We start from the raw sequence: 12,032 nt of genomic DNA on the forward strand, positions 1-12,032 counted from the left end.
ATTCATATGGAATCGGTTGAACACTACTTGTTACAATTTATATGCCGTATATTGAGAAATGGGAAAGGGTCTAGTTAATCTTTGAATCAACCAATGGTATGTTCATTGGTGTGTGTTTAATAAAGTGTGGAAAGTAAACCAAAACATTGAACTTAAGTGGTTAATGAGTTTCTTCTAAGATGAATCGTTCGAGAGAATCCGAGTTCAATTTATAATAAAAATAGTTTTAGTCAGAACCAAATGTTAATAAAAGTGCGAAGAATTATGGAAGACAGAAGAAGTATAAAAAAAAAAAGGAACTAATCATTAAAAATTTCATTTTAATTGAAAGTTACGTCATGAATAGCACTAATACATTGAACATTACTATATGTTTGTTTGTTTGAACTAGACACTAGTACATATTTAAGCCAAACAATAGATGCGTCAGAAATGAAAGCTAATAAGTCAAAGGGGGCATGCACCACATGGTCGGAAGCCAATCCATTTACTGTAAGAAAACTTAAATCAAAATACTACCAATCAGGTTTGTTGGCATATATACTCTTAAAAAAGTTGTTTGGCATAAATTTTTCAAGAATTGATTTAATGATGATTTATATGACATGCAAGGAAGACGTTATATATTTTGATAGATGAAAAATATTAGTATTAAAGTTTGGAACATTTGTGCCATATCGAGGTTCAAACTCCGGTCTCTTACTTTGTCTGTCTGAGTTTTCAATAATTTGCAATTTTCTCTATGTACTAAAGAAAAAATTTAGAATATTTGCTGACTGTCCTTACAAACTAACACGGGTTTTATGTGTTTTGTCTTCACTTGCATATTTTGCGAGAACTTTTCATAATGTCACTCATCTAAAGTGTTTCGAGTAAAACATGTTTAACCGTAAAGTTCTCTTGAAATGTGCTATCAAAAAGAAGATGCATCTTGTTGATACATCATTTTCCAATGCACATGATTTGATAAATAATTTACTCCCTACGATCCTATATATAAGAGAAAGTTTACATTTTAGATTCATACATTAGATTCTTAATTAATCTAAAATAAAAATTTTCTCTTATATATAGGATCGGAAAAAATATTTATTTTTTATTTATAATGAAACTAATGATCAAATCCGGAATTTCTAACGTACTATTCAAATCCCTCACAATTAAACCAAATCTAACTAAGCTGATAAATACATTTTCGAACCAATGATTTGGTAAATAATTAAATATTTGAACATTGACATCAGTAGGTGGCTAGGCGCCATAATAAATACAGTATGTATCTTAGATTCGGTATATACTTTCGTTGCCATTAAAAATTACGTAAATGTTTAGCACGTGTATACTCCGAATCATTCTTTTCTTTATTTTATTTTTATGTATGTTTTAACCTTTTGTAAAGAATTGTCAATTTAAAATACTAATCTTAGGTTATAGTTTAGGGTCTTGCTAACGAGTGTCTCCGGGGCACTCTTTAAACATTTCATTTAAAAAAAAAATTTATTCAAAAAGTTAAACACTACAATTTTCAATGCGTTGACTTTACGCATTTTGATAAAAATTCTATAAAAAGCTTACTATTTAAGGGCTTAAAGAGTGCCCGGGGGCACTATTTAGCATTTGCCTATAGTTTATTATATAAACTTATAAGTTTGTTTCAAAAAATTAGAGGTGTTTGGTAACAAGCTTTTTTACTAGCTTATAGCTTTTTTTCAGATGCTATTTCAAGTAGCGTTTAAGTTTATAGCTTATAGCTTTTTACACTTTAATTTAATAACTACCCACTATAAAAAAGAAACTAGTCACTATCAATTATGTCATTTTATATTTATTAATCATTTAAAAGCTAATTTTACCAAACACTTTAATTTTAATTAGCTAGCTTTTTAGCAATCAGCTATAAGCTAACTTATACCTTATTTTTATCAAACAGACCCTTAGTCTAACTTTAGCAAAAAAATTAAACACTTAACATTCTACCATGCGTTCTAATTTTCTTACAATAATATAATATTTTTTGTTTATGCGTTCATAAGTTTTAACTCAATTGGATTTGAACAATTGAACTCAAAAATTTATATAAAATTTGCCACCTCATATAAAACTATTTTTTTACAACTATATGTGTAAATTTTATTGAAATTTATATAAATTTTACAGCTATACTTGTAAATTTTATGTGAACTTCAATAATTTTTTTTAGAGCTATACGTGTAAATTTCAATAAAATTTGCCACCTCGTTTAAAACTATTTTTTTCTTTTAATGGCACAAAAATGAGAATAGTCTCTCCTTTTTTTTAATTCAATGTTGAGCAAGATTGTTTTTATGAAGAGAAATTATAATGATTAATTATTCTCCTAATTATATTAACAAAAAAAGTTTAGTCAACACAAATTAATGTATCATTAATAAAAAATACTATATTTTATTTAAAATTTGGAAAAAATACATCTAACTTTTATTGAATTTTTTCTTATCCAAGGAACAAGCACACCTCAAAGGTTAATTTTTATGTGAGAATATTTTATTCAACCTAACAATATCAATATTTTCAATAATCACACAATAACTAGTTTTTTTTTAATATAATATTTTAGTGGTTAAAAATTTACTTTTTTTAAAATAAATAAACAAGAAATCTTAAATTCAAACCTAAACCTTAATATATAATGTAATATTCTACAAATCGAGCTATGTTCACTTGACTCTCAAATACTTCCTCTGATTCTTTATATAAAATATATTTTTTTTTAAATATACTGAATAATTAATATATTTGACCTATACCATATATGAGATATATTAGTTACCCAATTTATTAAAAAAAATAATTTTATTTGTTACCAAAAAAAATAATAAAAAAACTTTCTTTTATATTAAGGATAAAAGATACTACTCTCAGATTTTAATTATAAGAAAATAATTCATTTTTTAGATACATTGAAAGTTTGATGTATTTAGTCTATATTATAATCTAAATACATCAAATTTATTTTGAATGTATCTAAAAAGTAAATTTTTCCTTATAATTAGACCGAAGTAATAACTAGTTATTTTTGTTTTTGACTTTCATCACCATTTTAATGTGGTTTGGTGGTCAATTCTGACATCAATTGTTTTCAGCCTCCTTCCAATAACATTTGCGGATATTGAACAATAGTTCTCGCTACTAAATTCAGCGTCAATCACCAGCGAAACTACAGCGAAACTACAGAATTAATAACTAGTTACACATGCAGAACAAAAGATCAAACAAAATAAACTGTGGGCCCCACATCCACACTCCTCTCTCCATCTCTCTCTCTCTCTCTCTCTCTCTCTCTCTCTCTCTCTCTCTCTCTCTCTCTCTCTCTCTCTCTCTCTCTTAAAGATCTCTACTCACATCATCACACAAACATATTCTCTCTCTAGATTATACCTTTCTCTGTCTCATATTTGTCTACTAGCTTCCATACAAACAAGACTCTCTGCTAACCATTTTGTACAAAAAGCCTTAACAAGCTGAGCTAAACGACACACTCTGCCTCTGCATCAATCTTCCTCTTCACATGAAATATCTTGCATGTCTTCTTTTCATTTCAATCTACATTTGAATATTCAGAGATAACTTCTGAATTCTAATTCTCTCAATTTTCATAAAGGAAGCAAAAAAAAAAAAAAAAAACGGTTTTTTGCAGAACCCCATTTTTGTACTCTCAGTGCCAACTGCTAAGTAGCTGATTCTACCCCCCCAACAGGTTAAGCTTGCTTCATAATCTGATTAAACTTATAAAAATGGCTTCTTTTTTCTTTTCATAATTAAGTTTGGTGAAGTTACATGAATCAAAATCACATTTTTAGGTGTCAATTCTGACTTTAATTATATGAGTATTATTTGACAGTTCAATTTATCCCTCAATGTTAATTTATGTTTTGTTATGTTAATTTATGTAAGTTTAATTTTTTCTTCTAATTTTGTTATATTTTTCAAAAGTTTAAGGTTGGACCATTATAAAGGATTAAAGTTATAGCTTTTAATTTTATGCTGTTTTTTGAAAATTTGATTGGTCTTTCTGTTTTCACTTTCCATAGATTCCATTGACTACTCACTGGAATCTTCAATTTTGATTTAATTTTCAGATTTTGTTGGATAGGTTGCATTAGGGGTTGGAGGAGTATGCATTGATTTTAGAGTGATTTTTGTTGTTAAAATTTTCTGTGTATTTTTCTTAAGGGGTAGTAGAATTGAGGAAGATAAGATTGCATAGCTGAAAATGGCTTCAAGAGTAGACACAGATGAAGATGGTGACAAAGGTAGTATGTGGGATTTGGATCAGACGATTGATCAACCGATGGATGAAGAAGCAGGGAGACTCAGAAATATGTATAGAGAAAAAGTATGATGTACTATTGCCTCTCTTGTTTTTTTTTTTTCATATTGATTTTATTTTATCATAGAGAAAATGGTATGTTCATTACTTAAATTTACTTTCTCAATTTATCCTGAAATCCATATTTGCAATTTTGATTTACAAATCCAACGTTAGAAAGTTAAGAGCTTGAATGAGATGGTTTGAGTCTTTTCCAGCTTAACCAGAGGTTCTGAGTTCAAATTAAGTCGTTTGAATGCAGCAACGTTAAAACTCATGAGGAGAGCTTTGCAGTCCACTGTGATTCTATTCTGCTTGAGGGATTAGTCTCTGCAGTTTCACGCAGAGGATATCTGATATACACTAAAAAATGGTGTATTGGTACTCAACCACCCTATTTTTTCCGTTGCCGTGCTATTTCATATGCCGCCTCGCTGCACCATCCCCCCTCTGCCATTCCACCCCTACCTCTAAACCCTCCACACTCCCACCTAAAAGGATGGTTGGAATTTATGTTAGGAATCTAATATTAGGGTTATCCCTTATTTTTAATTTCAACATTTAATATATGTTTTAGGTACTAACAGTGACAGGGACTTCATTTGAACACAATTTGAATGTAAAAACAGTGCTTTCCTTAGAATCAATAGAGGCTCTCTTCTCTTAAATGCAGAGATTTCAAGCTATTTGAGGCTGAGCACATATATGAATGTTTACTTGATTAAGAAGTCGAGATTTTTCTGTGTTTTACCGATGCTCTAATAAGTTAATATGCAAGCTGCTATGATTTGGTATATAATTCCTTGTTAACCAAGTTTTTAATTGTTCAGAAATTTTCTGCATTGTTGATTCTGCGGCTTGCGTATCAGAGTCTTGGCGTGGTTTATGGAGATTTGGGCACTTCACCCTTGTATGTTTTCTACAATACATTTCCTAATGGTGTTAAAGATGAAGATGAAGTACTTGGAGCTCTTTCTTTGATTATCTACTCTCTTACTTTGGTTCCTCTCCTCAAATATGTCTTTGTTGTGTTAAGAGCAAATGACAACGGACAAGGTATCAATTGTTTTGTAAACATTTTATGCTTGAGATATTTGAGATTGTACAAAGGGAATACTTAGTAGTGTATTGCAACTTTACAAAATGGCAATCCACTCCTTTTTTTCTTCATTTGTAATGAAAATTGTATCTCAATAAGATTCCCATTGTACATTCAGTGTAGTTAATATTTGTTTGTGTCTTATATGGTAATGTTTGAAGTCAGAGTAGTCAATAGCGTGCTATGGCGGCATTGTGAAAAGGCGTAGTCAGTCGCTACTGGATTTCTGTAGCAGAGTGGTTGCTGTATTGGCTGTGTGTCTGCTTTAGTGGCCAAAATGGCAGCTGCTAAATGCTTCAGAAAAAGTTGTTATATTAAGGATATTTTTGGTATTTCCTTTTTCAATGTTTAAGTTTCATTAAGCCTTTCGAGGCTTAATCTTTTTTTCTTTTTTGGTATTTACTTCTATGATTTGCTCAAGACCTATGACTATGTAATTGATATACCTATATAAGAAATTGTATATATGAATGCTATTATGAAATAGCACACAGTTTTGTTTTGTGTAGAATGAGTGATGTCTGAGTCTGTACCGACTAGTTTCATTGCTATCAACTACTGAGATTCTTTCCATAACTGTAATTGAAATATACTAGCTTCGTATATAGATCATTAGCCAGGTATGCAAGTTTCAGGCTTCCGAGCTGCAACAAAGTTTTACAAAACTAACATTTTTAGAGCAGGTGGAACATTTGCGCTTTATTCTTTGCTTTGTCGACATGCAAAGATAAAAACCATTCCCAATCAGCATCGCACTGATGAAGAACTGACAACTTATAGTCGTTCTACCTTCCATGAAAGGTCATTTGCTGCAAAAACTAAAAGATGGTTGGAGGAACGAGAATCATGGAAGAGTGCCATTCTTATTCTTGTCCTTGCTGGCACCTGCATGGTTATCGGAGACGGGATTCTTACCCCGGCTATATCAGGTATCTATGCCTTCTCTCTCAAGCTAATTAGTTTTCATTTTTCTTGAGTGTATCATTTTTAATGCATCTCCGTTTTTTCAAGAGAATCATAACCATTTTTTTCATTGTAGTTTTATCAGCTGTTGGTGGCATCAAGGTAAATCAGCCCAATATGAGCAGTGGTATGGTCCTACCCCTGTAGCAAATATTTTTTTTATCTCTCTATTTTTCTACCAATAAATGGAAGCACTTGTCGTTTTTTCAAATTTAAGCTCAGTGGTGTTGAAAAGCGTCTTTATGTTTGGATACAGGTGTGGTAGTTTTGGTTGCGGTTGTAATATTAATTGGATTTTTCAGCATGCAACATTATGGAACGGACAGAGTTAGTTGGCTCTTTGCTCCAATTGTCCTCCTTTGGTTTCTCCTAATAGGAGGTATTGGTATATTTAACATATGGAAGCATGGAATCAGAGTCCTAAAAGCTTTTTCTCCTGTTTATATATATCACTATTTTAGAAGAGGTGGAAAACATGGATGGACTTCCCTTGGTGGTATCATGCTCAGTATAACAGGTAAAATGCATTCCTTGTTGCTTTTGAATTCCTTCCCTCATTTAATTAGTTTTGAGTAAAAGGCTCGTAGTTTACTAATAAGTGGGCAGGTCGCTTGAGTCCTGCGGTACAGTTTAGGGATAATCTTGTAAACTGGACCGTAGTATTTAAATACAACTAGTGAATAGTTATTGCCTTTTGTACTTGACAACTTGTGGATGATTTTTATTAGGGACGGAGGCTCTTTTTGCTGACCTGGCTCATTTTCCGGTCTCAGCTGTACAGCTTGCATTTACTCTAGTTGTGTTTCCTTGCCTTCTTTTAGCCTATTCTGGACAAGCTGCATACCTTATGAATAACTTGACTCATTCAAAAGATGCTTTTTATCGTTCTATTCCAGGTCTGTTAAACTTTTTACTCAATATTGAAATCTTCATTTCTGGTTTACCTTTAGAATTTAAAAATATCGTGGTAATCAGCAAGTATATATATCGGCATATTCAGAATAGAAAGTAATCTCTATTTCTTTGTTAGAACAATGCATATTTGTTTCTTCGTTTCTGTTACATGTTATTGATTATCTTTAGTTTTGCAGAGAGAATATACTGGCCGGTATTTGTTGTTGCAACAGCGGCAGCTATAGTTGCAAGCCAGGCGACAATAACTGCAACTTTTTCAATTATTAAGCAAGCTCTTGCTCATGGTTGTTTTCCTAGAGTTAAAGTTATATATACATCAAAAAAATTCGCTGGCCAGATATATATTCCAGATATCAATTGGATCCTTATGATTCTTTGCATTGCCGTGACGGCTGGGTTCGAAAATCAAAACCAGATTGGAAATGCTTATGGTACATTTTTCCTTTGTTGAATGTTATGCTGAATAATTTCTCACTATTAAACATTCATGTGATTTGAATTTACATTTGTGATAACAGGTACCGCAGTTGTGATTGTCATGCTCGTTACGACATTCCTTATGATTTTAATCATGATATTAGTGTGGCGCTGCCACTGGATTCTTGTACTCGCCTTCACCAGCTTATCGTTGATCGTTGAATTCTCATACTTCTTCTCCGTAATCTTCAAAGTTAATCAAGGTGGATGGGTTCCACTTGTAATCGCTGGAGCATTTCTTATTATTATGTATGTTTGGCATTATGGTACAGTGAAACGCTACGAGTTTGAAATGCATAGTAAGGTCTCAATGGCATGGATTCTTGGGCTTGGCCCAAGTTTAGGACTCGTTCGTGTACCTGGAATCGGACTAGTCTACACAGAACTGGCAAGTGGAGTACCACCGATTTTTTCTCATTTCATCACCAACCTACCAGCCATCCATTCCGTAGTTGTATTCGTATGTGTCAAATACCTTCCTGTCTACACCGTCCCGGAAGAAGAAAGATTCCTTGTTAAGAGGATTGGACCTAAGAATTACCACATTTTTCGATGTGTCGCACGGTATGGCTACAAAGACCTTCACAAAAAAGACGACGAGTTTGAGAAAAAACTCTTCGACAACCTTTCGTTGTTTGTTAAGCTTGAATCTATGATGGAAGGTTGTTCAGATTCAGATGAATACAGTATAACCGGACACCAAACAGAATGGTCAAGAGATGGCTTGTTGAATGGCACTGGAAGCACAGTTTCTTCAAATGTGGAGCTAACAATTAATTCAATAGATTCAATAGTACAAGTTAGATCGCCGCCGCATGCAAATATTACAGTTAGGTCCTCCGGTCATGTAAGCAGCCAAAATGAGGTCGATGAACTTGAATTTTTGAATAGCTGCAGGGATGCCGGGGTGGTTCATATATTGGGAAACACAGTTGTGATGGCAAGGAGGGATTCAAATTTCTTCAAGAAAGTAGCTGTCGATTATATTTATGCGTTTCTTAGGAAGATATGCAGGGAAAATAGTGTGATCTTCAATGTTCCTCATGAGAGTCTCTTAAATGTTGGTCAGATTTTCTATGTATAGTCTCCCATTCCCTTCATCACAATTCATTTTATGATTGCCATCCTATACAAAGTTGAGGTAAGTGTGGCTTATGAACAACATCACCTTGCTTGTGGTAATCAGTGCTACCATTCAAAGGAATTGACTTTAGAAACAAATTTTTGGTAATTATTTGTTTAAAATTACTTTAGAAACAATTTTTTGGTAGTTATTTGTTCAAAATTGGAAGTATAAATCAGAAACAGTTAGTCGTCTTTTTGGTTGAGATTATTCGATACGATACATTGTTTGCACACTTTTTTTTCCTTTTTTTTTTAACTGACTAATTTTTTAAACAAATTGGTGCGTATACTAATATTCTGACCTCAAGTTCACAACACTTTTTAGAGATATTGTTTGCTTTAAGTCTTGTGAAGCTCTCATGGTTTTGCTATGTGTAAAAGGTGGCTCGGTGGATAGAGAAGTGTAGTTTATAAACTTCAGTTTAGGCCTAACTTCCGAACAATGTGGGGCTATTTTGGTGTATCGGAACAAATAACTTTATCGATCCATAGTTGTATTGTATGATCACATTGATATGTACATCCAATTTGAAAGAATATAGATTGATCTCTTGTTCAACTAAAAACTACTTTATTTCACACTTTTTTATTTCTTTCTGCCCAAGTTATTTGAACAGGACACATTAGTATTTAGGTAAATTTATTACATTTAATCCATCTTATAAAGGGAAGATTAATACACTTACTTACTCCACTTTATATTGTTTGGTGTTTATTTACTTTCCCTATACTTATGATGCCTCATGGTATGGGCAAGGATAAGAAACTCTAAATTTTGGGAATTTTTTTTGGCTTTTTAGTAGAATTTGCAAATATTTTCCAAGCATAATAACATGTGGGATGAAGCTTGTGGTAATGAAATTGGACAAGTTGAGCAAATCCAACATTAATATAGTACTCCCTCCGTCCCAAAATATAAGCAAAAATTGGTCAATGAAAGTTGATGTATTTGGTTTAAAATTTAGTCCAGATACATTCACTTTTGTTGACCTCCTTTTACTTATATTTTGGGACGGAGTAGTATAGTGGAGTTAGGTAAAAAATGACTTTATTATTGTATGTACTATCAAAAGTGAAGTTAATTGCTTCATGTGATGGGGGGTCATGGAGTGTTTGAATTGGTTATTGAAAGGAACAATTCAGCCTATATAGTACCATGTCATCATAATGATTTTGCGTGACAACCATCGAGTCTATTTTAATTTTAGGAGGGAATTATTTGGTTACAAGGTTAAAAGAAAACAAAAGAAAAATAAAAGAAAGGAAACTAAATTCAAAGAAAGAAAGTTCCGGCCAAATCGTTTCTAAGAAGATCACTAATGCATTTTGGAGGTGTAGCATGAATTGTGAGATCAACATTAGATGAAGCCCCAAACTTTACTAAAAAGAGGCTCAATCCATCGGAGATTCGGAGCCCTCACGAAGCATATGATTCAATCTGATTTGTGGCAACTCATAACCGCTATTCAATTTATAATGCCCGGGCCAACAGCTACTCACTTTGACATTGATAGCGTCAATCATAACAATCCTACTCATGAATACTCCAATAACTTGTGTAATTTTTATCCTTAAACTTTTTGTTATTTACTCGCGTAATGACTTAAACGTCAGAGTGTTTATAAGTATCTCATAAAAAATACTATGCTAACATGCAACATCAAGCAGAAAATTTGAAACTTTATAATCATGTTGAGTCATTATCAAAAATATTCTACTCACATGTGACCCCATTTTACTCTCCTTATTTCTTTGGATAGAATTTGGCATGTCCAACTCATTTGTCCTTCCTACCTTGTGGCTGTAATTTAATTCTGATGGACGATCAATATCAATCTGTTTGTTCCGGCCCCAAACACGATAAAATAATGTTTATGATAATTTGCTTTCATTTATGATAATAATGGTAAAATAATGTTTGATATAAAATATAATGGCTTAAATGCAGTTTTGCCCCCTGTTTTGATTAAATCGGAATTTTACCCCCCCTGTTTTAAAACGCGGACTTTTACCCCCCCTGTTTTATAATTTGTTGGATTTTGCCCCCCCTAAAATTCTGCTTTCGAGTCACAACTTTAAAGCTTCGCACACAACTCAATTTTGATCAATTTTGAACAGACCTTCACTAAAACAGTAATTAATCTCTCTCTGTAACTCCAAATTTAGTGGAGTTTGATTCTGTGGAAAACTAACTCGATTGCGGTCGTTTCGGTACCAGTTTGGTGAATTATTGATCCAAATTGAGTTCTGTGCGAAGCTTTGAACTTGAGGCTCAGAAGCAGATTTTGTGCAAAATTTTGGTGGGGGGCAAAATCCAACAAATTATAAAATAGGGGGGGGGGGGGTAAAATTCCGCATTTTAAAATAGGGGGGGTAAAACTGCATTTAAGCCAAATATAATTCATAATATATTTTTTTAATAGACAAAAATGGATTATATATACAAAAATCAGGAATCGAGTAGTATTATCAGCATAAGATGTACCGAAAGTGACTACGAGAGTTATACAAAAATATCAGTCAAATGAACACCAAAAAGTACAAAATTAGTAGATGTCCAAACATAACAAATGGCTCGACCACCAACCATGTAAGTTTGCTATCATAGATTCATTCGTCGTCTTCAACCACAAAAAATGAGTATGTTTTGACCTTGTCCAATAATTGAGGTAAAGTCTTTGCTGAGTTGTTGAACAAGCGATGGGTTCTTTCATTCCACACAACCCAAACACAAACGAGTCATATGAGCTGAAAAATGACTTTCGTGCACGACGGCCAACTGCTAAGTCAATTAATTAAATAAAATAGTGATACTAACTTGAGCATCAAAATGGTGATATCTTTTGCGGGTACCTTCGCAACCACTACCCAACACACTGAACCTATATAGTATTTGAATCCTGTAGACCCAAATGATACAACTGGAGTAATCTAATTCTCTCTCATTCAAAGCTTCATTTAATATCAATTCTAGTATGCCGATGAATTCCTCACCTTTACTACATACACACACCGTATAATGATGTGAATAATAATAATAGAGGATTAATGATCTTTGACATATCGGTGTAAATTTTTGAAAAGATAAAGAAAGTGAAGGAAAGT

At 32.7% G+C, this 12,032-nt stretch overlaps 1 protein-coding gene across 3 annotated transcripts; it reads left to right on the forward strand.

The window, feature by feature from the left end:
- The first annotated feature begins 3,364 nt into the window (after window positions 1-3,364).
- LOC123918752 (potassium transporter 10-like) lies at window positions 3,365-9,130 on the forward strand. 3 transcript variants are annotated; one of them, XM_045970898.1, is made up of 9 exons: window positions 3,365-3,736; window positions 4,213-4,375; window positions 5,179-5,404; window positions 6,131-6,376; window positions 6,487-6,537; window positions 6,667-6,927; window positions 7,139-7,306; window positions 7,502-7,756; window positions 7,844-9,130. In XM_045970898.1, the coding sequence occupies exons 2-9, from the start codon at window positions 4,253-4,255 to the stop codon at window positions 8,884-8,886; spliced, it is 2,373 nt and encodes a 790-aa protein (XP_045826854.1). In that variant the 5' UTR covers window positions 3,365-3,736; window positions 4,213-4,252; the 3' UTR covers window positions 8,887-9,130. The 3 variants fall into 3 exon arrangements, with proteins under 3 accessions (XP_045826854.1, XP_045826855.1, XP_045826852.1); XM_045970899.1 differs by having other exon boundaries at window positions 3,366-3,736; window positions 4,222-4,375; XM_045970896.1 differs by having other exon boundaries at window positions 3,402-3,736; window positions 4,119-4,375.
- The last annotated feature ends 2,902 nt before the right edge of the window (window positions 9,131-12,032 follow it).

Source organism: Trifolium pratense, linkage group LG3 (assembly GCF_020283565.1).
Source record: "Trifolium pratense cultivar HEN17-A07 linkage group LG3, ARS_RC_1.1, whole genome shotgun sequence".
In the NCBI taxonomy this organism is placed as follows: domain Eukaryota; kingdom Viridiplantae; phylum Streptophyta; class Magnoliopsida; order Fabales; family Fabaceae; genus Trifolium; species Trifolium pratense.

What these genes read in the sequence shown, in the direction of transcription:
- LOC123918752 (XM_045970898.1), top strand. Translation starts at nt 4,253, where the DNA reads ATGGCTTCAAGAGTAGACACAGATGAAGATGGTGACAAAGGTAGTATG. An exon ending in GAAATATGTATAGAGAAAAA is followed by an intron (nt 4,376 to 5,178) that starts GTATGATGTACT and finishes TTAATTGTTCAG; the next exon opens with AAATTTTCTGCATTGTTGAT. An exon ending in CCAGATTGGAAATGCTTATG is followed by an intron (nt 7,757 to 7,843) that starts GTACATTTTTCC and finishes TTGTGATAACAG; the next exon opens with GTACCGCAGTTGTGATTGTC.